The 26702-nt window shown below is 44.9% G+C and overlaps 1 protein-coding gene and 1 long non-coding RNA gene across 3 annotated transcripts in view; one reads left to right on the forward strand and one right to left on the reverse strand.

The window, feature by feature from the left end:
* Nucleotides 1-26702, forward strand: part of STYXL1 (serine/threonine/tyrosine interacting like 1) — a 246121-nt gene that overhangs the window by 149637 nt on the left and 69782 nt on the right. The window contains exons 4-7 of the mRNA XM_069226724.1: nucleotides 2698-2797; nucleotides 8019-8155; nucleotides 19666-19811; nucleotides 26392-26489. Coding sequence (XP_069082825.1) covers nucleotides 2698-2797; nucleotides 8019-8155; nucleotides 19666-19811; nucleotides 26392-26489 — 481 coding nt within the window. The remainder of the gene's footprint in view (nucleotides 1-2697; nucleotides 2798-8018; nucleotides 8156-19665; nucleotides 19812-26391; nucleotides 26490-26702) is intronic.
* The window catches only part of LOC138286453 (uncharacterized), a 246895-nt gene that overhangs the window by 33370 nt on the left and 186823 nt on the right, over nucleotides 1-26702 (reverse strand). The gene's annotated exons all lie outside the window — the stretch shown is intronic.

Consider the following 26702-nt stretch of genomic DNA (forward strand, 5'->3'; position numbering starts at 1 on the left):
GGAAGGACACTGAATTTGTTCCAGTTAATAAAGATCTCTGAGAGCACCCTGAAAAAACTGTACTCTCGGACTACTAGTCCCGATTTACGGGCTGGCTCATGCAGGTAAATGGTGATGTTGTCCGCATAGAGGGAAATAATCAGATTCTGCTCTGTAAAGTACAGGCCCAAGGATGCATGTAGTTGTCTGCTCACACATGCCAGTGGTTCTGATGCAGACATATGCAACATATTTAAAATAGGAGCGAGTGGGCATCCCTGTTGCGTGCCCCTTATAATGTGCAGGGGTGAGGACAAGAGACCCTTCACCTTGATCCTGGCAGTGGGTTTGTGATATCGGAGTTTGATCCAGTTTATGAAACCAGTAGGGATCCTATCCTTGATAGGATGGCAATAAGACACGCCCACTCCAGTGAGTCGAATGCTTTGATTGAGTCCAAAAAGACCATATTGAGGTTAGGTCTGGATTTAGTTGGCACAATACTACGACAACATTTTGGAGATTATGCACTGTGGACCTCCTGAGGATGAAGTCCACTTGGTCTGGTAAGACCAAATTTGAGAGAAGCAGCAATATCTAATTTGCTAGTACTTTTGAAAGTATTTGTACATCCACATTAAGAAGGGACAGCGGGCAGTACAAGTGGCACCATAATGGTGCTTTCCCAGTTTTAGTGCAGTGATGAGTATTTCCTCTGTAAAGGAGAGGGGGAGGGGTGCCACTGAGAGCACCTCGTTATAGACATGTAGTAACTTGGGGGCGAGCATGAGAGAAAAAGCTTTGTATAGCTCTGTGAGAAGGCCATTGCTTCCCGAGGCTTGATTGTGAGGAGTCTTGAGATCACATCTACAATCTCATCCAGAATGGAAGGTGCAGCAAATAATTGGTGTCTAGGCCCCTCCAGCCATGCCAGTGCAATACAATCAAAGTATGTTGAATAATTGTTTGAGTTCAGATCTGTGTAAGATGTTTATAGAGTCATGTAGTATTTGAAAAACTCCTCCAAGATATCCTCTGCCTCAAAGTCCCACCACTATATTTTTTGAGTTGGAGGACCCCTTGGGGCATCTGATCATGATGCAGGAGCAAGGCTAGGGTTCTGCTCGGTCTCACTATCTTACCATAAGCCCTAGCAGTTGCAAACCTGTGTAGGTTCTAAGGTTCGTGATCAGCCATCTCTGTGATCTCAACAAGCTTGGCATTCAACAGGTTTGGCCAATGCCAGGCGGACAGTTTATAATTTCTCAAAGTCTCTAGATTCGTTATCTCCCTCTTCAACCTATCCAGGCACTGTCTCCACACCTTGGGGACTCCATGCTGTTTGGTGATAATCAGGCCACTTAGGTAGTCCTTAAAGGCCTCCCAAGCAGTGGCAACCAAGTTCACTGAATTGTCATTTGACTTTAAAAAAAAATAATGATCTCTGATCTGAGTTCATCCTCGAACACAACATCAAGTAAGGTCGTCGGATTCAGCCTCCATGTGAATGCACTGTGTTTAAGTTAGGGAATCTGAAGCACCAACTAGACTTGGCCTGATCTGAAAATATGCAGGGGAGATGGTCCACAGAGTGCATCCATATGCGTACATCTTTGGATCCAGTCCAGCCTCACCAAAGAGCAATGGGCAGATGACCTGTGTTCCCTTGGCAAGGGAGGAGTGTCGAAGGCGCCATTTGTCGACTAGACCCTCATTTCACGTAATACCCAATAAGGTAGTAGCAGCAGCATTATGTGTGTGACTGGCGGTGTTTGAGCAATCTAAAAGTTTTTTGAGTATCAAATTAAAATTCCCATCCCACAATATAGCCTCGGGAGACAAGAGTGTGCATGTGTCTCAAACTTCTGTGAGAAACTAGGAATCTTCTCCAAAGGCAACCTCACCCGTGATAGTTTTGGCCATTCCACTCCTAGTTACACTTAGGCTTAAGAGTAGGTTATCTAGACCAGGTTGTTTAACAGAAGACAATATTCCAGTATCAAAAAGCTTATGATTTTCTTTGAAATGATCTGTAGGTCCGAAGTATAATCACCAAAGTAAGAAACTAAAACAATATTCTTTCTGAGACTGTAAGTGTGTCATTTTGCCAGTCTTAGATCTAAGATAATGCACCTAATTTGCCAGTGGGATTGTCACAATCTTTCCTGCCGCCTACATTATAGGTCACAAACAGTGTGACTGGCAAGCTCCTCCTTCCCAGAGAATTGCCACTTTCTGTGTTCCACTATGGGTTCTGGTATTAGAGAAAGCAAAACTGTTTTAGACAATAGAGGATCTTTCAGTCACCATCCACGAGACAGCATTACTACTCCTTTATTTACTCTAATCTTATTTGTGTTGGGATCAATATAGGGAATATATAACACCAAACACCATGTTCCAGCCAGGTCTTGGAGCCCCAGTATGGTTGTCTCAGAATATTTCAAGCATTTTCCTCATCATCTCCAATCACACATTGTTGATGCTTCAGAAATGGGACTATCAGTGGAGTGATTCCAGAGATATGACCATCTTCTTACTCCCAAATTACACCAGACTCACCTTAAGCCAAGAAACCAATAGTCACATAGATGTGAATGCACTACAAGCATGGGGTTCCCTATAGAACAATATGTCAATAATGTAAAAGTAATGTAAGAGTAGAACGCTAGAGACATCTTCCCTTCTGCTGACATCCAAACCTTTGTGTGTTCCCAGGATGAAAAGGGTGAGTTCCTGTTGCCCAAAGGCGTGGAGCTGGAGTGTATGAAGTACTGTATTGTGTATGACAGCAACACGGATTCCTTGCTTGATGAAAGTAAGTTTGTTAATCACAGAGGCTTCAAGAGGGCTGATCAACATCGGTTTTCTCAGTAGGTCAATCTCTTGATCACGAGGTGGCACCTGTAATCCAGAAGTCCATGTTCTTTTCTTTCCCCTGGCTCTTCTGCGAATATTGAATGGGAAGACTACAGATTTGCATATGAAATGATGAGATGAATGAAAGCATCCTCGGTGCAAAGTTAGGTGTTAAAGCCAAAGAGTTATGCTGTGTGTCATCTTTTCCTGTAAAACATGATAGCAAAAGGGAGCTGGTAAGGAGCATCTGTGAAGTATCTCAACGTGCCTCTGGGATTATGAAATATAAGGTTTATATCTCACAGGAATCACATTAGCTTCAAGAGATTTTTTAGTAAGAGGAGCAAGCAGCATACGCGCAACTTAGAATTAGATTGTAGGCCTCAATGAAGTGGTCCTTTTAGGGGTGTGGCCAAGACTGATTTGTAGATGTGTGTTTCTGTGTGTGGTGACACTATAAATAAAATAAGCAATAGACTAGAATGCACTCCAGAGTAGTTGCCATTGGCTGAGATTAATTCAATAAATGCACCCAACACTTTTAGATCTTTTGAATGCGGAACTGTCAGTGGATCAGGTAGGCTAATATAGGGGTCCTGAGTAAATTCTGCATAGTGTAGGTCTCTAGCAGCACCACACTGATAAAGTTGGACAAGGCTGAAACAAGTTTTTTTTTTTTGTGTTCACACACATAGCATGTGTACAAAACTGATTTGCATGTGGTATCCCTGTGTAGTGGTACATTGAGTAAGAAGAGAAATCACTGGAAAGTGACAGAGATTAACTCTCAGTGAGTCATCCTAAGTGGGTCAGGTGTGCCACCATGATGAAGTCAATAAAGCGGAAACATCTGTGGGGTTGTTTTGGCTTCAGTTCCCTATTAGAAGACACACAGCCTAGTAGTTTGAGCTGTCCCGTTTTGGATGAGACTCAGACTGATTTTCATATGGTTTCATATGGACTTAAAAATGCAATGGGCTGGAAATCAACCAAGAGTAATTACCAATGTCTGGGATTAATTCATGCATTCCATCTACAACTTTCTGTTTTCCCATTCCTACTGGCAGAGTCAAGCCTTTATTTGGAAAATGTCACTAATCATGTGCAAGATGTGTTTATTAAGAAATATTTGCCTCAAAAACATTAGCAAGAACAAGTAGAAAATTATAGCTGAGCACCGGAGGCAAGAAAAACTATTTTATGCTTTATGGGGTGATAGTTTCAGTAGGCAAGGAAAGCTCCTTTTTATGGTAAGAAACTAAATTCACTTGCATTCTTGGCTTAATGCTTGCCTATGTACTATAAAAATGCAAATCCACAAATGTTCCCTGCTATATTGTATTAATCAATTGCTATTTAGTTTTTGTACCTGTTTGAAGACCACTAAAACCTTAGTATTATCGCACACGTATATGAATGTAAATGAGTTTCCATTTTGTTATCCTGTGCTGTGTACTGCACATTTCCGCTAACGCGTTCTAGTAAGTGTAGCCTTGTGCTGAAGTTGGCACTCCAAAGCAAAGACTTGGAGAAAAAGTTCTGGTACGTTGATTAGGCAATTGCCTTGCTTATTTCTGAATGCTTCCTGGCTATTTTTACATTAAACACATGTTAGACTTCTATGTGCTACTACAAGTGTCTATGTTTCCTCTACAATTGTTTATAAAGTAAGAGTTTGGATGTTCAGAAGTCAATGGGCGGTACTCTGAATTTTAAATGGGACCCTGAATGGATTAGAAACCAGGGTAATGAGTTGCCATCTATTCGTCTGCGATCAGAGGGGATGACTCGTTTTGCAAAGGCAGCTGTCTCTAAAGAGACTAAAGTGGTGTATCTTCAGGCAAAAAATCGAAGTAATCCATAATGTTTGCAATAAGAGTTTAAACTAGCATCTCCAGGTCTGGTATGTCTAGAAGGGAGTTGATGCATCTCAGAGAGTTAAGCATGCCAGCCTCGAAAGGACAAGGACAAGTGGTCAAAGGGACAAAGGTCCTTACACAGAAGCCTGAATTATCCACGTAGGGGATTGTAGGAAGTTGGCTCTGTATATACTATTTCAAAGTAAGAAATAGTATACACAGAGTCCAAGGGTTCCCCTTAGAAGTAAGATAGTGGCAAAAAGAGATAATTCTAATGCTCTATTTTGTGGTAGTGTGGTCGAGCAGTAGGCTGATCTGAGGGTAGTGTTAAGCATTTGTTGTACACACACAGGCAATAAATGAGGAACACACACTCGACTTACTCCAGGCCAATAGTTTTTTATATAGAAAAATATTTTTTCTTAGTTTATTTTAAGAACCACAGGTTCATGATTTACAAGTAATACTTCAAATGAAAGGTATTCCACTCAGGTATTCTAGGAACTTTGAATAATCACAATAGCATGTACAGTTTTGACAAAAATGGCAATAAGCTATTTTAAAAGTGGACACTGCAAAAATCCACAGTTCCTGGGGGAGGTAAGTAAATGTTAAGTTCACAGGTAAGTAAAACACTTACAGAGTCCAAAGTTGGGTCCAAGGTAGCCCACCGTTGGGGGTTCAAGGCAACCCCAAAGTTACCACACCAGCAGCTCAGGGCCGGTCAGGTGCAGAGGTCAAAGTGGTGCCCAAAACACATAGGCTTCAATGGAAATAGGGGTGCCCCGGTTCCAGTCTGCCAGCAGGTAAGTACCCACGTCCTCGGAGGGCAGACCAGGGGGGTTTTGTAGGGCACCGGGGGGGACACAAGCAGGCACAGAAAGTACACCCTCAGCGGCACATGGCCAGCTGGGTGCAGAGTGCAAACAGGCGTCGGGTTTCTGATAAGAATCAATGGGGAGACCCGGGGGTCTCTTCAACGATGCAGGCAGGCACAGGGGGGGCTTCTCGGGGTAGCCACCACCTGGGCTAGGAAGAGGGTTGCCTGGGGGTCGCTGCTGCACTGGAGTTCGGTTCCTTCAGGTCCTGGGGGCTGCGGGAGCAATGCTGGTTCCAGGTCGGGTTCCTTGTTAAAGGCAGTCGCGGTCAGGGGGAGCCTCTGGATTTCCTCTGCAGGTGTCGCTGTGTGGGTCAGAGGGGTCAACTCTGGCTACTCACGGGCTCGCATTCGCCGGGGAGTCCTCCCTGTAGTGTTAGTTTTCCACAGGTCGAGCCGGGGGCGTCGGGTGCAGAGTGGAAAGTCTCACGCTTCCGGCGGGAAACAAGTGGTCTTTAAAAGTTGCTTCTTTGTTGCAGAAAGTTGCAGTTTGTTGAACAGGGCCGCTGTTCTCAGGAGCTTCTTGGTCCTTTAGATGCAGGGTAGTCCTCTGAGGCTTCAGAGGTCGCTGGACCCTGTTGGATGCGTCGCTGTTGCAGTTTTCTTCGAAGTAGGGAGACAGGCCGGTGGGGCTGGGGCCAAATCAGTTGTCGTCTCCGTCTTCACTGCAGGTCAGCAGTCTTTCTTCTTCTTTAGGTTGCAGGAATCTGTCTTCCTCAGTTCTGGGAGCCCCTAAATACTGAATTTAGGGGTGTGTTTAGGTCTGGGAGGGCAGTAGCCAATGGCTACTGTCCTTGAGGGTGGCTACACCCTCTTTGTGCCTCCTCCCTTAGGGGAGTGGGGGCACATTCCTAATCCTATTGGGGGAATCCTCCTTCTACAAGATGGAGGATTTCTAAAAGTAAGAGTCACCTCAGCTCAGGACACCTTAGAGGCTGTCCTGACTGGGGGGTGACTCCTCCTTGTTTTCCTCATTATCTCTTCCAGCCTTGCCGCCAAAAGTGGGGGCAGTGGCCGGAGGGGCGGGCATCTCCACTAGCTGGGATGCCCTGTGGCGCTGTAACAAAGGGGGTGAGCCTTTGAGGCTCACCGCCAGGTGTTACAGTTCCTGCAGGGGGAGGAGAGAAGCACCTCCACCCAGTACAGGTTTTGTTCCTGGCCACAGAGTGACAAAGTCACTCTCCCAATGTGCCCAGCAACATGTCTGGTGTGTGGCAGGCTGGCAGAAACTAGTCAGCCCACACTGGAAGTCGGGTAGGTTTTCATGGGGCATCTCGAAGATGCCCTCTGGGTGTATTTTTACAATAAAGTGCACACTAGCATCTGTGTGCATTTATTGTGCTGAGAAGTTTGATACCAAACTTTCCAGCTTTCAGTGTAGCCATTATGGTGCTGTGGAGTTCGTGTTTGACAGACTCCCAGACCATATACTCTTATGGCTACCCTGCACTTACAATGTCTAAGGTTTTGCTTCAACACTGTAGGGGCATAGTGCTCCTGCACATATGCCCTCACCTGTGGTATAGTGTACCCTGCCTTAGGGCTGTAAGGCCTGCTAGAGGGGTGACATACCTATGCCACAGGCAGTGTGAGGTTGGCATGGCACTCTGAGGGGAGTGCCATGTAGACTTAGTCATTTTCTCCCCACCAGCACACACAAGCTGGCAAGCAGTGTGTATGTGCTGAGTGAGGGGTCGCAAGGGTGGCATAAGACATGCTGCAGCCCTTAGAGACCTTCCCTGGTACAGGGCCCTTGTTACCAGGGGTACCGGTTACAAGGGACTTACCTGAGTGCCAGGGTTGTGCCAATTGTGGAGGCAAAGGTACAGTTTAGGGAAAGAACACTGGTGCTGGGGCCTGGTTAGCAGGGTCCCAGCACACTTTCTAATCATAACTTAGCATCAGCAAAGGCAAAAAAGTCAGGGGGTAACCATGCCAAGGAGGCATTTCCTTACAGGGATGAACAAATTGATCAGCAAGCATTCTTGACAAGAAGGTAGGTTTTTTCTTGAAAGCATTGATTTAGTAGAAATATGCTCCCCCAGCCCTTGCTTGCCAGATAATGTTATGGTCCCAGGGGCAGTTGTCAGGGTCCTATGAGTATAGAGTAGTGAGGTGAAGTGGCTGCTGGTGAGCAGGACCTAAACGAAGAAAACCCTACAGTGCATCAGATCTCGAATTGCATTCCTTAAAAAGTTCCTATACATTGTTGTTGGCAGGCAAAAAATAAGAATTCATGCTTATAGAAAATTTAATATCTTTGTCTTTTTTTGACATTTCCAATTTTCTGACAATGACATAATAGAGGGGCAATGATATTTGCATATGGTTTTATACCCATTCACAAAGCACTGTTCAAAGTTCCCTGTTTATGTTGAGGACTCCATTACCAAATGTTTTTAATTGTTGGTAAAAATGATGAGATGTTTTTATGTTTCCTCCAGCTGTGCCGGCCATTCAATGTGCCCAGGTCCTGGAGGAGGTCAGCCGCCTCCCCATCCGTATTCTAATGGGAGGCTACGAGAGGTTCTCCGCCTTATATCACTTTTTCAGGACACAGAAGGTTCTATGGATGCCAAGGGTGAGTCTATGACAAGAATGAGCAACCCCAACCACTGATTAAAATATCTTTTGGCACATATCACTATTTAGTCATTTCTATGTGCTGTAAATAATAGGAGTCTATATTTCCCACCTTAATGTTACTTAGGGTCTCATTTTGAGTTTGGCGGACGTCGGACCCGCCCGCCAAACTCTTTAGGACGGAAAACCGCCACTCTGAATTTCTACCCGCCGGCTCTATGATGAGTTTTCTGCTGGGCCAGCCGGCGGAAACAGTGTTTCCGCCTGTTGGCCCAGCAGAAAAGTCACCACAACATTGACACTGGCTCGAAATCGATGTTGTGGTGCGTGCGCACCCTTTGCGCTTTTCACTGCACGTAATTTGGGCAGTGAAAAGCGCGACGGGGCTTTCCATGGGAGCCCCGGCACCCCGTCTCCGGCAGCCTTTGCATGGCAGTGGGACCACTATGCAAAAGCGGGTGGAGAAGGGACTCGTAATCCCCAGGGCAGTTTGCAGCGCTGCCCTGGCAGATTAAGACCGCCGGCACCAGCAGGCTGTCGACTGGCGGCATCCTGGCGGTGCCTGCAGTCTGACCGTGGCGGCTCCACCAAGGTCGTAATGTGGAGGCCGGACCGCTGCTTTGGCGGCGGTCTGACCTCCACCGCCAGTCTGGCAGTCCCAGGACCACCAGACTCGTAATGAGGGGCTTAATGTATGGACCTCAGAAGGAAGAAAGGCTAATTTGGCTTAATTAAAAGCCTAAGGGCACATTGCTATGTATTACTTGAGATAGCTGTAGATGTTTGACAGTCTAATAGAAATTAAAGTCCAGATGTACTAAGAGTTATTTTGCAAAAAGTAGTCGCAAATTGCATGCTAAAGTTTTGCAACTGGACTTGATTTTGCAAACCGACCTATGGACTAAAAGGAAGTTCACTATTTCCAGCACCAGGATACCCTCCCGGGTGATAGTGTGCTTTACAAATAAACATAACATAACTATTCATAAGGGGTCACAGAGCAACCTACCTAATGAATATTAATTAGGCAAGTTGTAATTTGCGACCTTTTATAATTGGCTACAAATACAGGGTTGGTGACCTGCAAGATAGAGCAGTTCACCATTAAAGAAACGGCGATGCTTTATAAAAGATTTCAAGTTTTCTATTTGGGAAAACATCAGGGGCAGCAGACTGCGTTCCACCCCTATTTTGCCTGACTTACCATCAGCATTAGTAGATGTGGAAGTATTTCTGTCTAGGATGAAAGGAAGGTAGGAACCCTTCACTTTATGAGATGATACAATAATTTTAAATAAATCAAAAATTGGGCCGGAAATACAACTTTGTTCTACAAACATTAACAATAAACCTTGGGCTTTGATCATAAATCTTGAGCAGCTAGAGATGCCCTGTAATGGTTGCCTTTGGAGATCACTGGTTCTGATAATCAATTTGGTGTTTCATTTACTGTATGGAAACACACAAATGGTGGATGCGCCTTGATTATCTAATGGGACAGACAAATATAAGTATGGTGGGCCTCCAAACATATACTAGCCCACATGGAAGCCACTCTGTGGTTCAGTTTAAGGATTATGCTATCTAGCCTATCTAGCCCTTTTATTTAAACAATGAGGAGGAATCATTGTAATTGTTTTGAAGCGTCTCAAAGCATATTGAGAACTGAGACAGCATAAATATTCTTGCTCTTCCATGCCTTATGAAATGTATTGTACAAAGCAAGTAGGATATCCTCGATAGTCAAAGACTGTCTTTCAGAAATAATTAAGGTAGGGCCTTGTAGTCAAGTTCTTGAAATTTGGTGTAAAAAAGCGATTGCAATAGTTTAGTGTTCCTCTTTCGTTAGCTCTGAAAGTTTTGGACACCTTCTGTTAGCCTTATTTGAAGCAGAGAGTGATCAACTTATGTTATTTAAAGGACTGCTACTACATCTTCATATTCATAACCGGCAAAGTGTTTACGGGAATTGTACATAAAATCTCATTTGAAGAGTACTTGGAACAGAATATCAGGAGGACAATTGTGTAATTTTTCAAGTTTGGACAGCTAACAATGAAGTGTAGTAGGCCTTGAAATGCAGTAAAAGTGAAGTATATGCATCCCTTATTTGACACCCAACTGTTAGAATTATGAAAAAGTAAAAAATGATCTTTATAAAATATAGTGCAAAAACAGTTAGTAATGAGTTAGCTTTGTTGTCAGTCAGTCAGTCATAAAACTTTATTCGGCTTTGAAAATCCATAAGAGAACAAATTACAAACATATTGCAAAAAACAATTCATTTCATAAGGCAAACGAGTAAAAACATGTAAAAACCCCACATATAAAACACAGATTAAAAACATCAGTAACAAAAGAAAATCCCAAAGCCAAGAATAGAACCCTCCCAAATTAGCAATATTTTCCAGATGTTAAGTGAGCCTCCAATAAAACTGATCACAGCATGACAAATTTCCGGCGAGACACTGTAAAAATGTAACACCTTCTTGAAAAGAGCTGAAACTGCGAGAGCGTAGTGGAGGAAGTGGAAAAGGTATTCTCCCTGATTTATAAAGTGCACAAAAAATGTGATGTGCTTTTCCTTGACACAGGGCAGAGAGGGAAATTCTCAAACCACGCCCCTTGCTGTGGGAAAGCTAAAAGAACATGCAATGCAGTTAAATAAAACCTGTATTGGGCATTTTCTGTATAGAAGTGGTAGAATTCCAACTTCTGGCCAGATGTTAAAACAAGATAATTTGACAGAGGGGAAAGCGGGGTGGCTTGTTGCCAAAGCATACCCTCTGCCTCCTCATAAAATACTGATTTGATCTTATCTCTAGCAGAGCAGACAATTTTGGTCAGGGTTATTAACAAGCTCTAAAAACTCCCAGTCTGCTAAAAGTGTGCTTAAGGGACCCTTGCCAAGGTCTTGATTCAGTGCTATCCAAGGCCATGCAGTCCTGAAGAATGAATTCAGGGAATCCTAGCTCTGGAGTTTGCTAAATTTTTTAATCATAGTGACAGTGGCACCAGACCCAAAATATCCCCCACAAAATGTAATCTTCCAAATGACAGAAGGTTGGTGCATCCTGCGGTACCATCAGGAGTCTCCAGGTAAAGCAGTTCTCTGCTGTTTGTAATCGAGAGCTATCACACCACCCCCAAACTCCTGCTCCATACGTAGCAATTGAAAGACATTTGGCTCTATACAAAGCAATCCTTTCCCGCACTGGCCTGTGTCCTAACTTGGCTGCTCTGTTAGTTTGTTGCACCCGCAGCACCATCAAGGACTCACAGATATCTAGTGGAAAAGCTACCCGAAATAAGAGCAACTTTCTACCGTAGCGAATGGAGGTCCGTCAATAAAGGAGGTTTTAGATTTAGTTTTCTTTGGCCCACAAACCATGACAAATGACTTCTGTGGATTAATCTTCAAATCCAAGGATGACATAAACTCCACAAAGGTGACCAGTGCTTTCTAAAGGTTAATTGCAGTCCTAGCTAGTAGGACGGCGTCATCCGCATAAAGAAGTGTTGGGATAAAGTGAATGCCTTCACTTGAGAAATCCAGTTTCTTTTAGAGCAAATGAGCTTCTAATCCATTAATATAAATAGGAAACAAAACTGAGGCTAGGATGCAGCCCTGACGGACATCTTGATCACACTGTATTGTGTACGTACATTCTCCTCTGCACCCATAACATATCTTAACTGAAGTATCCCTGTGCAGAGGCCGGAGGAGAGAGACCAGGGGGTCTTCTACCCCTAGCTTCCCCAGCATATCCCATAGTTTGGACCAATTCAACATGTCAAAAGCACAAGACAAGTCCATGAAGGATAGATTTAAAGAGTCTTATATGGACTTAGTGTACTTATTAATAATGAGAGATAAATTCAGACACTGCTCAACTGTACCCATTTCTTGCCTGAAACCATATTGTGCTTCTGAAAGAATGTCATTTGCGATGGCCTAGCCCTCTAAATCCGCCACTAAAACCCTCCCCAAGATCAATAACAAGCCAGGTTGGATCTATCACCTCTTTGTTTTTTAAAAGATGGGTACTACAAAAGTCGCCTTCCATATCGGAGGAAGTGAGCCAATAATAACAGCTCTGAAAACATTGGTAAGCAAGGGAGCCCAGAGGTCAGAGTTATCTCTAAACAAATCTACAGGATCCTCATCAGGCCCCAGGGCTTTCCTATCCTGACCACGCTTAATAACCACCTCAGCTTTCTTCACAATGGTGGACTAACTAAACTTGAGAGCCGATTCCCTGTCTTTCCATGAGGGGATCCCAATTGGTGATTCCCAGCATTACTTAAAGATTATAAATTTGTAGGAAGTAAGCAACCCATTATGACTTTAGGATTAGACAATCATCATTAGAGGATGGCCCTTCTGCAAAAAGTGGGTGGTTTATGTCCTCCCAAAAACACCTGGCGTCCTTCCTGCAGCCAATAAATCGGACCAGGCTTAATTTTCCAATTCAGTCTTCATTGCCTTCGAAGTGGCTTTCTACTCTTCAAGTGCAGTAGAACTTGATACCCTGCTGTTTGGAACATGTTTATGGGCCGCCTTCAAATCCCTGTGAGCTTTCTAGCAAGCAGCATTGATCCCCCACGAGGGAGGGAGTAGAAGTGAAAGGGTTTATAATTAAGTCCTGCAAAATAACTGAACAAACGCTGGTAAAGTCCTCCATAATTGCATGTGGTGTGGCATCCAGGGGTCATACATTCATATATTGCACCATAGCCTTCATACACAGTGTTTTCCAAGAAACGTATTGGGTCAATCTGCTCCAATTTCTATCTGAGCCCTTTAGTGGAGACTAAAGTAAGAGGGACCAGAGCCTGCCTCGCTTCTGCTAGTGCATAGTCCAGTTTAAGGTAAACTCTAAATGACGTATGGTCACTGGCACCATTGGGGAAGATTTTAACTACATCTACTAAAAAGTTGAAACCATTTGAAATTAAAATAAAATCAACAGTGCTGGATTGTTCCCCCGTGAAGATTGGATATGGCTTGGGAATGCCCATATCACATTCATTCAAGAACGCTAACTCCTTATTGTCAAAATATTGTTCAAAGCATCCCCATAATTAGAATGTGTAAAGTGTGTGATCACCTGACTATCCTTCTTCTCCAGACCACAAACCCATTGCCGACTAAATTCACATACCGTACAATTAGTCTCCCGCCCAGAGCAAACAATATGAACGATTTTAGAACTCACATTTGTGATCACGTCATTCAGCTAGTCCACAATATTTGTTAAGCGGTGGTCAATTATGTTATGATAAAATTTTACAGCCAAGAAATCCGCTGTTCCCGTTACTGACAACAGTAGTAATTAGTACCAGGGGGGATGAGCCAACAGTTAGCTTTGTTAATCAGTCTTGGTTAAACTGACATTTATAAGTCATTATTCTTTTCTGTTGGAAGAATAATGAAATTTAAAATTGTGCTATTCATTTTCTTTGAATTGTACAAATTACTGTATTAGTTTTATTTAAATATTGGAAATGTATCTCTCAAATGACAATGATTTTAGATAATGAGAGAGCTCTACATTTTAGAAGAGTTTTGCTTGTATTTTTGTTTTGTGAATGAATATAACTTTTGAAAAGGAACATCATGTACACTAATGTTTAGATGTGTTCTTAGAACGCAGCTGGTAAAGTTCAGCTTAAGGCCACAGCTATTATTTTATTCGTGTTCAATAGGTTTTAGCAAGCAGAGCAATATTAACACCTCGGAACATTGAGACACAGCTCAAGACAATGTTGCATACATTATCCATCGTTTGGAGTTCCATCCGTTTGAGATGTCATAACCAAGACCTCTTCTCAATGCCATTAACTCTCCCTTTCTCTATTTACATAAGGTGGTTCCCAGCATCTGTACTAAACATTTGACAGGTGTTACAGAATACGCTGTTCACCCAATTAGAGCGATCTCCCGCCTGCATCAAATGAGTTCACTCAATACACCCCACTTTTCCACTTCTTGTGTAGTGAAGGCAGTCTGGCGTTTTGGCTCCACATTCCCAATAACCCTAGCCCCCTTATTTGGTGATCCACGGCCTTGCCCTTTCTTTTATTCACAGTGGCCTGGCATCAGATTAAGATTTCCGTATGCTGACCAGGATCTCAAACCTGTCCTTCAGTTTCACCACAATGCCTACTGCCTGTGACTTAAAGGACTCTAACTCTTTTTATCTTTCCATCATCACTCAGTTAATGTAATTTCTAACCTCCACAAAGTCAGCTGTGCTTCTGGCTGCTTTTTCTTGCCCAGTACCACACTGTTGTTTAAGATCACTAGGTTTTGCTCTCTGCTTTGGACTGCTGTGGCAATCCTGTTGATGTTGTCATTCAGAGCACCATGCGTAGCGTTTATTGATTAAACCAGGGTGTGCCCACCAGGCATAATCACTGCATCACCTGGAGGGTCTACTGAAGAGGATCCCTGTCTGCCTTACTCTGGGCTCTCCGTGCTTTAAAGAAGTCCTCATTTATGCCTCATTTCTGTGCTGACTACCTGATCAAAGATACTCCACCAAATTCAGTTTGCAAAATTTAATTCACACTTAATTTTAGTTCTTTCAGTTCGCAAGGCAAGGACCACTCGCAAGAGTCTTCCCCTCAGATCTCCTAGCAGGCCACTCAAAAAACAACCTCCTTAACGAAGTAGCTGAGGTCAAGGATCGGGACTCAGTATCCTGGGAGTCGAGCCTCGACATCCAGTGAGGAATCCATCCCTTCCTTGACTCATTCTAAAGGCCTCCTCCTTCACAGGGCACTTCTATCTGCCACCATCCCGGTCGATCATGATGTCTCCTTTAACGTCTGCCTTCTGAGCACACTTGCCCCCTTTGTACACAGAATGCTGATGCCCCCAAATCATTCCCAACACCTCTCTCGAAACAGTTTTAACCACTTTCTCACACACTCTTGCAACCTACATCACCATATATGTATAGCCTCATGGGTTACCGCTTCCATCATTATGATTTTTTGCAGCATGCCCTGAGTTCACCGTCCGGTTAGGCAGATCATTGCACCAGCTAACTGCATGCAGCTGTAATGCTGAAGAATACAGGTAGAGATCCAGACTTTCCAGTTGGCTGCACTCTAAGGGCCACTTCAGCATGTCCAATTTCACCCTGGTCCTCGTGCCAGCCTACACTATCAATCAATCAAATAAATATATACAATGCAATGATTACCTACATGGGTTTCTTGCCACTAAAATGAGCCTGGTTGAACAGATCCATTGTTGACTGAGCACGTTTAAAAAAAATCCTTTGTAAAACAAAGAATGGAACATTGATTATGAATGGCTATACGCAGGATATTCCATGTTTTAGCTGTAGCCCCAGGAAAGGATCCAAAACTGACTGTACTTGATTTAGTAATATGTTGACGACATTGCTGGTTAGATCTCAGACTCCTTGCACACTTGTGCCAAAATCGTTTAGAAATAGAAGTAGGTGATTGAGAACAGATTGCTTGGTGCACTATGGTCGTGGTTTTAAAGATGATTCTGGCATGGACTGGAAGCCAGTGCAAAACTTCCCTGGCTCCTGATACTGGATCAGATATGTTTTCAGACCACGGATAAGAACCACAGCTGAGTTCTGAACGTTTCGTAACTAACCTAGATGTTCCTTAGGCGCTGTCAGTAGGATGAAATTACCCTAATCTATTCTAGATTGAATAGTGGCATTAATCGGTGGAATCTTGAGACTCAGTCAGAGAAATAGGAATATCTGCTGTAACATTTTCAGTTGGAAAAACATGATTTTTAAATATTGCCCCCTTGGCCTCTAACACCAAGATTGGAGTCAATATATGTCCCCAAAATTTCGGATTGATTTTGAAAGAATGGGGATGTGGCCCATGCATGGGGTCTAACAAAAGCCAAACACGTCCATTTTAGGGGAAGATAATAGAAGCTCTGTTTTGTCTGGATTAGGTTTTAGGTAGTTTTCCGAAATCCAAAATCAAGCTACTGTGGAATATGGACAGGTAGCTTGGGCGGGAGATACTCTGAAGGTGCGTTGAATATCATCTGCATACTTGAAGAACTTAGATCCTAGCTGGTGAAGAAGGTACACCAATGGCAAGCCCATTAACAAGTTAAATTCCCTAAACAACTTCTGTGGCATTGGCCCATGGAATTCTGAAGCACATAGAGAAATAGTGGTAAAATGTCATTTTGGCAAGCAAAATTCTAGCCACTACTGGCATGAAGATGGTGTTCCATAACCCTACCGAATGCCAAAGTCCAGTGGGTATGTTACCCATGTTAAGTTTGTATTGTGCTTTTCTCATACGAAAATCGGATGCCCAGATATCTAAAGCTCTTGGGTTCCCCCTGTACAAAGACTGCTGGCAAGATGAGTGTGTCTCCCCCTTTATTTGCCCCAACTGGCACACATTGCTATGATTGCCTTTGAATTGTAATCAGTGTGCATGCTTCTCTTGTATAGTGTATGATTGTGATATACAGTAATTATAACAAACATAATCTGTAATCAATGAAGCAATACTTAAGGTTCAGGACTGCTCTCGGAAACGGACAGAATGATATTAGGAAGGAATAACCACCCAAAATATTAAAATGTGGTAGGCTATCAATAAACAGCAAACAAGTGTGTGATGTTAAACCCAAATAATTGTAAACAGCTAAACTAACACTGTGATGAGCCAGGACTATGGACTGCACACCAAAGAGTACCAAAGAGAATCCTGTCCAGGCTTCAAAAGAGAAACTAGGTAAGCTAAAGAGTAATTAAAACTTCAGAACCGGAGAGAAATTAAGCAGGTGGGGGCATAAATTAGAAGGAATCAAATGGCGTGTATTGGCGTGGAACAGACGTGGAAGGCGTTGAGGTTGAATCATGCCGGCCTGGTATTGCCCCATATTTAAGGTCTGGTGGTCTAGACAACTGGCATAAAGGCGAAACTCGTGATGGAAAGGAGTGTGCAACATGTTGGGAGTGTGGAGGCTAGCAGTGTCGAAAAGTAGCCATGCGGGTAGAGAAACACTAATAAAAGGTGACAAAAGAGGGGAAAAGCATGTCAGGAGTGAACTAGTCTGGTAAATAAAGAGTGTAGAGAAAATATGCAAGACAGAAAACCGAAATGGGAACAGAAGGAACTTTGCAGGCTCAGGAAACAGAAAAGTGACTCTCACCACAGGCAAGTATAATCACCATTTTGGAATGAGAAACACACAAAGATGAGAATGAAAAGCCCAAATAAGGTTGTCCTTTTAGTGTGTAAAAAGAGGTCAAGGAGTTTTTGTTCTTTTTAAAAGTCGATTGAGCAGCAGAGTTTGGCCCTTGACCCAAGGGTTTCTTGCCCAGATTCTTATGGGTACCCTAAAAATTTCTCATAATGACCACCTTGCGTGAAGTTGTGGAGCCCAAAGCCCAAAAATAGTTCGAGGAGCACCTGCTTAAAACTATAACATATAACAGCTAGAGCTATTGCTGTGCCCAAACAGCTTTAGTACCAATATTTGTCAGGCGTAAACTGCTACAGTTTAAGTTCATGCAGTAAGCACATCACAAACCAGATAATGGGGGTCATTCTGACCCTGGCGGTCTTGGACCGCCAGGGCAAGAATGACGGAAGCACCGCCAACAGGCTGGCGGTGCTTCATGTCCCATTCTGACCGCGGCGGTAAAGCCGCGGTCGCACCGCCGGGGACGGCGGTGTCCTGCCGATTTTCCCCCGGCGGTGATAATCCGCCAGGGCAGCGCTGCAAGCAGCGCTGCCCTGGGGATTATGCCCCCTTACCGCCAGCCTGTTTCTGGCGGTTTACACCGCCAGGAAGAGGCTGGCGGTAACGGGTGTCCTGGGGCCCCTGGGGGCCCCTGCACTGCCCATGCCACTGGCATGGGCAGTGCAGGGGCCCCCTAACAGGGCCCCGGCCTGCTTTTCACTGTCTGCATGGCAGACAGTGAAAAGCGCGACGGGTGCAACTGCACCCGTCGCACCGCCGCAACACCGCCGGCTCCATTTGGAGCCGGCTCCTGTGTTGCGGCCTCATTCCTGCCAAGTTAGCGCGCGCCGGCCCAGCGGGAAGGTCAGAATGGGGTCCGCGCAATTTTGGCTTCATGGAGGCCAAATGGTGGTTTCCGCCTGGTGGGCGGCGGTAGCCGCCCGCCAGAGTTGGAATCACCCCCAATGTACCTAGAAAATCACCACTTCTACAGTCCTTTTTGTCACAGGTGTAGACACTCGCTGGTAAGACTTTATGGGCCATATGTACAAACACTTTTTCCCATAGACACAGAATGGGTAAAAACCTTTGCTACATCTGGCCCTATGCTTCCAGCATGGCATTGTCTTGACATACATTCCTTATGGCTGTGGGCCTTGGCCACAACTTCAAAACTGTCGACATAGCTGCTATATCAATACAAAGGGCTGAAAGCCATGAAGCGGATAAGGCAGCCTGTGTCCTGAGTGAAAGATTGGGTGAGTAACATTGTCCTGTGCGACTAATATGTGGAGACTTCTGTCACACAACACCACCTCCTCCAAGATATGATTTGTCAAATGTATTGATCGTCTCTCTTTCATTTTGTATTGTGCCTATATAGACTGAGACCTTAACTGGCACCATATCTGCTGTGACTCTCACTGCAATGGACACATCTTTGACAGTAGTGATCCACAGCTCACTGTACACCTCGACATGATATGGTACTAGCAGCCAATTTGTTATATGTAATCTAAAAACTTTAATACAAGGAAAATAAATATGTTTTCACATCAGTTGATGCACACACATCAGCTTGTAGTCGGGTGCATTTTTCCTGGCTACCCACGAAGCAGTTTAGCTCAGCTGCCCACCACGCTTCACCAACGTCCCCAACAAATGTATATAACAAACAAAAGCGCTCTGTGGAGTTGGAGTGCACACTAGGAAATGAAAGTCACACAGCTCTGGGGTCACTGGGTTGCCTGTTTCATGTTTAGTGCATACTTCATCCATATACAGGGGAAATAATCAATGATTATCAGTTTATACCTTGTCTCCGATCTATTTGCCACAAAGTATATATTGCACCCCGGTGTTGTCTCTTCCCAGTGTGACTGACAGACGCTGCCTCTCTGCAGGTTGCTCTCTCTTCAAGCCTGTAAGGCACACTCACGATAGCCACACCAGAGTGGGGATCCCTGACATCACCTGGAGGCACCATACTACTTGTAAAACATATTGTCAGACACCGATCCTTCACTAGGGCCTTTATTTACAAATGGAAGAAGCTGGGGCTCCCGTTTACCCACCACCTATCTCCCAATCTACGGGTTAAAGAATAAAGACTTTATAATTAGCACTTTGGTAAAGACCACAAAGATACTTTCATGTACACATAATAAAAGATGGATTCCCATCAGGATAAACGTTCCATAAAAGTAACTGACTAGTTCTTGGTAATGGACGTGGCTCACTGTCTGCACTGCCCTTAACCCGCGGTCTCGTCTGCGTGTTCCATACAGGAGATTGATGACTTTCAGCCGTATCCTCTGGAGATCCTGACTGTTGGGCTATATCTAGGAGACATCCGGCAGGCCAATGAGCCTCACATTCAAAAGGACTTGAAAATTAAAGCGCAGGTGAATGTGACTGAGGTGCCTGGAAAAATGTAAGTTAGTGCTTTGTGCATTTACATACTGTGTGATATGTTACATTGTGTTTTATGTTGCAATATATTCATGAAGTGCAAATAAGGGAAATGTTTTGGGTAAAAAAATACACTCAATGTTCGAAGCCATCAAGGCCAGCTTGGTCTGTATCTCTCACATGGTTACTTTTTAGCCTAAATGCCTGATTTAGTTTTTCCTTTTTACTTTAGTTACTTATTTAGTGTGAACGGAGCAATTGTACATGACTCCTAGAAGGGGTAGCTTCAAGCTACATTCTGAATAAGCTAGTGTTGGTGCTTTTATGATGAGACAACACTGTCTGGGGCACAGGCTAAGAACACCTATCGACTGACTTTCTTTTTTTTGGCAACAATTAGTTCTTTATTCAGCAAAAGGAGCATTAACCATAAAGATTCTTGTGCCAACATTTTAAACATGGATTAAAAACAATCCACGATTCTTCAATCCAGTTGATTTTCCCACCCCGCCCCCCTGCCAACCATCATCTGTGGTACATTCATAAAACATCCTCAACAGTAACAGGTCAGTACGGAAGACTGCCCTCATTGTCTCGTTAGCCCGAACCCTGTTTCAAGGGGATCATAATATTTTCCTTTCTGTGGCAAATCTTTCCACTGTTTGGTGACGACCACCTCTCTTGGACCACCTCTCTTGGACCACCTCTGCTGACCAGATCCGGTTGGCAGTTCTGAGTCACCACAGGGGTCGGTCTGGTGTGCAGGCATGATGAGGGACAGTGCCATTGTTGGGATAAGGGCTGCCAGTGTATCACCACTTCCATAGAGAAGTCACAGAGGGAGTGAAGGAAACTTTCCAGATTATGGAGGTCATTCTAAGTGCCCGCCAAACGGTAACCGCCAATTGGCCGCTCCACGGTCAAAAGACCGCGGAGGCCATTCTGACTTTCCCGCTGGGCCGGCGGGCGCCCGCCAAGGGAGCGCCCGCCGGCCCAGCGGGAAAGGGCCTGCAACACAGAAGCTGGCTCCGAATGGAGCCGGCGGTGTTGCAGGTGTGCGACGGGTGCAGTTGCACCCGTCGCGCTTTTCACTGTCTGCTAGCAGACAGTGAAAAGCATACTGGGGCCCTGTTAGGGGGCCCCTGCACTGCCCATGCCAGTGGCATGGGAAGTGCAGGGGGCCCCAGGACACCCGTTCCCGCCATCCTGTTTCTGGCGGTGAAAACCGCCAGAAACAGGCTGGCGGGAAGGGGGTCGGAATCCCCATCAGCGCCGCCATGGAGGATTCTCCCAGCCGGGGCTAATCCGGCGGGAAACCGCCGGACCCGGTTTTAAAGCCGCGGTCGGAATGGGCACTGAAGCACCGCCAGCCTGTTGGCAGGTGTGCGACGGGTGCAGTTGCACCCGTCGCGCTTTTCACTGTCTGCCAAGCAGACAGTGAAAAGCATACTGGGGCCCTCTTAGGAGGCCCCTGCACTGCCCATGCCAGTGGCATGGGAAGTGCAGGGGGCCCCAGGACACCCGTTCCCGCCATCCTGTTTCTGGCGGTGAAAACCGCCAGAAACAGGCTGGCGGGAAGGGGGTCGGAATCCCCATGGCGGCGCTGCTTGCAGCGCCGCCATGGAGGATTCTCCCAGCCGGGGCTAATCCGGCGGGAAACCGCCAGACCCGGTTTTCCGACCGCGGCTTTACAGCCGCGGTCGGAATGGGCACTGAAGCACCGCCAGCCTGTTGGCGGTGCTTCTGTTGCCCGCGGCCCTGGCGGACTTTGACCGCCAGGGTCGGAATGAGGGCCTATGTGTCTTAGTGATCTGTGTTGTCCTGCCATCCATTGTGATGATTATGAGAACTAGATCAAGCAACCCAAATTTAATGTCCCACTGTTTCCAACAAGGGCACAGAGCCAGGGCATCGGTCTGTAGCTATTCAGATGGAGTGTCTTTTCACGAGAAATGGGCCACTTATAGACTTACTCTTGCATGTTGGTGCCTCAGGACACAAACTATAAGTGGGTGGGGGGTGCTTGATGTGATGATGTGGTCTCTTATATGGTAAACCCTCTGGAATTCCAACAGTTCACTAAACCGAGGCCCAAGAAGTTTGGAAATCAGATTTGCGCGGAATCCTACTAGATCCTCTTTTTCTGCCTCTTCCGAAATACTGTAAAAGTAGGCATTATCTCATCTTGAGTGCTCCTCCAGATCATTGATTTTTCTTTTCAAGTATCAGATGTCTTACCCCAGTAAGCGCAAACAACAAGGCAGTCTTTCACCTTGCTCAGTCGTGGTTTATCAGAACCATGGCACTTATGAAAGGAGACTATATTGTTATGCAGCCTTTTTTTCTTTTTAGTGGCTATATCAGAAATCGCTTTATCAAGTGTGGAGACTGTTGGGCCAATTGCTGCTAGTTCCATCGTGATGGTTTCAAGAGGAACTCAAGACATAGAGCTGGCTCTCTGGCAAGGTTCCTAGAGACATTGAGGCCTTCAGTAAAGGTGTGCCGGACGCCATGTGGTCAGAATGTATTTTCATGCAGCAGCGTGTTTGTGCACTATGGACTAGTCTGAAAGCCTAGCTCACAGTAACAAAGGAATGGTCCGCAGCCCATCTATAGTCTAACAATAGGTCCTTTTACTCACTGCGCTCCAAGAAGGAAACACCTTTCTGTGAAGGTCATGTGGATCAGCGGTGTGAAAGTGTCCCAGTATCACCTAGGAAGCAGGGGGTTTAGGGCCCTGAATCATCCGATTGGTGATGAGGGTCTATGGTTCAGGGCCGTGACTGGGTGATGCCAGATCACCTGGCAGGTCTAGGTGGGCCAGTCAGTTTTCACAGCCTGCGATGATCCTGTCATAGCTGGTGTTGCTCTGGTTGATTGGGCCAACTCATAGGATTGGATTTGTGTGTGTTTACCAGCAATATTATCAAACACCCCCAGTCAAGAAAAGGTGCTCTTAAGAGAGCCAAACTGTGGATTGAGTTTAGTGAGGCCTTCCTGGTCGGTGTCCCTGTCTATTGATTCTATCCCGCTTGCATTTCTGGTTCTTGGGTTTGGTAAGGAACTGGTTCCTGGTGTTTCATGGTCCAGCAAAGATGGTGAGCCTCTGACAAGTAAACTTCCATTTCATTTGTCAGATACTGCCTTAATAGAGAAAACAGCCTACTCAAATCTGAGTCTCCCTTAACAGGCGATCCTTAAAGGCCATTTACAAAAATCTGATGAGTTCATGCTTCAGGAGATTGCTTTGGTAATAGAAAGGAACTCGTTTGTGGGCTGCCTTGTGGACTTAGGGTTTTAATTTGATTATAGATGTTCTTGTAGTCAGTGTGTAAATTCTTGAGGAATGCGGAGGGAGGGGCATGATCTAATTTGCTCAAGCTCTTCGCAAGACGGACTACATCCTTCTGTAGGAGATTAACTGTATAGTACCTCTTTCGAGCTTTGGTTAGTGAACTGGGCAGAAAAGCAGTAAAAAGAACAGCAGATGTCTCTGTGTGAGCCCCCAAATTACTGAGGTTTGACTTTGAGCTTTCAGCATCTACACAATATTTATGTTTGAGCAGTTAGATGGCATTTGGTCTCTTGGTGCTGTCCATTGATATCCTCATGCACACTCCTGCTAAGGAAAAGCCACATTGTGACGCTATGCAATATCAAGCCAGCAGCGGCCTTTTCTTACAGCTTCAGCCATCATCCCTTGCACAAAATCAGGGCACAACATTCATGGGTGGTGTATTGTCTACCATTATCAGTTAGGCCACCTCTGGTTTCTTTGCAGCTGTCATGAGGCACAAGAAAGCCCATGAGGTGTAGACAGAGACCACGGACACTAGCTAGGACATTGCTCATTTAAAAAGTATTTCCTAAATTAAATGCAGGATCCTTTAGATATAGTGAGGGATACTTGGATTGTCACAACTGGCACCAACCACAGTGATTTCTGGCTCATTCTCAGGGTCACATTTGTTTTTCTAGCAAGGGAAATGCTGCCTTATCAAAGACTGGCACTGTGCTCATTCATGATTCTACACAGCATTGTACTATCTTACATTTCCATACAAGAGGTGATTAACTGTTCACACACAGTTTTGTATCTTCTCAAAATCACTCAGTGGGTTATTTAGAGTCTTGTGGATGTCCCATCCATCCTGTTCAGAATGGGTGTATCTTCTAAATAGGATGAAGCATCTATCTAGCTCAGGACCCGGAGGCCTTCTGGGAGCGAAACCTTGATCCGCATATGGTGGCCTTACAGGGGGATGTGGCCAAATGGAGAAAATTGCCCTTGACAATTCTAGGTAGGGCAGCCATCATCGAGATGATCACCCTCCCCAAAATATTTTATGTGATGCAAAATACCCCTTTCCCAATTCTGGAGTGCTCCTTTGCTCGGTTGGACAGGGAGATATAGAGACTCCTGTGGGATGAGGAACCTCCCAGGATTACACTGGAGACTCTATGCCGGTCGGTCTACAATAGTGGGATCACCCTCCCCAGTTCCAGGTATATTATTGGGCCTCCAAGTTAGAAGTAATAATAGATTGGGCCCGTGCCCCGAGAGATGACCCTCTGGTGCACCTGGAGAGGTGCTCCATGGAGCGCCCCTTGTGAAGACACCTCTTTTACAATGGTGAAACCAGAACTGAGAAACTGGGCCCATCCCGAGCAGTGCTGTTGGCCCGGGAAAGTTCTAAGGCCCATGTGCTATGGAGGGGAAGGGTGACCAAAAGTATACATTTGTGGAAGGGTGGCATGCTCCAGGACATTGGGAAACTCCACAGATTTGACCACTGGGAAATAATAAGCATCTCCAACCTTGGGGATGTGATTGAGCAAAGGACTGTAAAACCCTTTGAGTGCCTATGAGAGGAATATGACCTGGCAGCCACGTAGTACTACAAATATGCCCAACTCAGGCATGCCCTGATGATGGAAAAAATAGATTGGTCAGACCTCGTGGACCTCTGGAGAGCAATTTACTTGAAGGTCTGCTGGGGCGGTGAGTGGTCTCGGCCTCCTACAGAATGATCATCAACAATATATCTGACAATCTTGGTACCCTTGGGAACTGCTGGTAGTGTGACACAGATGCCATGGAGGACATACACTGAGAGGCAGCCCTGATGCACCCCTGTGAGGCTCAGCTCTGACTGATACAACTGAAAATACTCCACATGGCATACCTAGCTAGGGACAGATTACAGAGAATTGGGAAAATTCCCAGTGAAGTCTGTTTACGATGTGGGGTCCCTGTAAGGTCCTTTTTCCATACGATCTGGGATTGCCCGATCATCCGTACATACTGGGAATGGATCCTGGGGTAGCTAGAGAACTTATTGGTGGAGAGGATCCCATTAAACCTACATTTGATCCTCTAGGGATCCTAGGGTTCCTTGGGCCTGGTGGTCACTAAAATGAGACAATGCGCTGGTATGGTGGATAAGAACACTGCCCACTAACGACAAATCGATAGCAGGAATGGACATGTGCATGTAGGCAGAAAACAAGGTTATACAGCGAGAGGATGAAATTTATGAAAATTAAGGTGCAATGGAGATCGTTCAATGGACTGAGATCAGATGATCCTTCGGTGACTCAGGCTGAAATACTGAACTTGGAGCTACCACCCTTGGAGCCTCAGAGTGGGTGTTGACACTGGGCCCTCCCTGTTCTTGTCCCCACCCCATCTCCTTCCACCTGCTGGCTCCCCTCCTAAAACCCTATGTCATCACCTCAGAGGTTGTCTCGGATGTGTTCATGGTGATAACGTGTTTTTCTATCTGCTCTGCTTGTTACATGGTTATGTAGTAACAAAAAGCAAATAAAATTGAATTAAAAAAAAATGTGGCCTTGGTCGTTCACCTCAAATAGCACCTCATCCATTGGTAACTCTCCATCCCCTCCCACAGTCCCTCCTCTGCTCTGCTCCCATCTTTGTACGTACAGAGCCTTGTTGTTTGTAGCTATGTTTGCACTACATAAATCCCCATACATACATACATTGTATGCTGGTATACAGAATACTGCTTGAATGAGTCCGTCATGCCTGCTTTGAAGCTTTACCCCCTTCCACTTAAGGTTTTCCTGTCCTATACTAGTCAGATATAGGCACCACATTAGCAGTTTAGGTTGTCCCCACTAACTATGGGACTGTTCCCTTAAGCCTCCAGGTAATTCACTCTCGAGGGTTTATAGAAGGTGAAGTCCTTTCATTTCATATGTTGATATTCCAGTTCTACAAGTTCCTTTTCAATTGACTCCATCTTGTTAAGCTCCAGGCCTGCATGCTAAAGCCCTGTAGTCTCCAATGTAATGTTACCAGTTTGATATCTCCACTCCTCAAGAACTCCAGGGTCTGCGTGGGCTCAGACACGAACTCGAACTTGTTTGTGTTATAGCATGTGTGCTCATACATATGCTAATCAGTGGTTTACATTTCTTCATTCTTCCCACTACATCGGTTTTACTATTTATTTTCTATATATCTTGAATGTAGTTTATACAAGTACCCACTATTCCCAAATGAGATTGTTATTCAAGAAGAGAAGGAAAATATGACACAATTTCACTGATGATTTCATCATTTGCAATTTCCGCAGCTATCCCCCTGGTGCCTGCCATACCTTCCAAATTCCTGTTCCAGATTCTTGTGAAGCAGATATATTCTCCTTCTTCCCAGATGTGTGCAGCTTTATAGGTGAGATGCTTTTATGATGTCATGTCTATAATGTGTGCAAATAGGGGCCTGTACATGTTTTTGCAATGCTTACTCCCACTTACACAGCTGTTCCAGCTACACCACCATTTTATTAGACCTACAACACATACCACTGCACACTCAGCAGTGCTACAAATACAGAAATATCAAAGCATTTGACACATGCCACTATATTACCAATATTTTCGGAAA

Source organism: Pleurodeles waltl, chromosome 3_2 (genome assembly GCF_031143425.1).
Source record: "Pleurodeles waltl isolate 20211129_DDA chromosome 3_2, aPleWal1.hap1.20221129, whole genome shotgun sequence".
Taxonomy (NCBI): Eukaryota; Metazoa; Chordata; class Amphibia; order Caudata; family Salamandridae; genus Pleurodeles; species Pleurodeles waltl.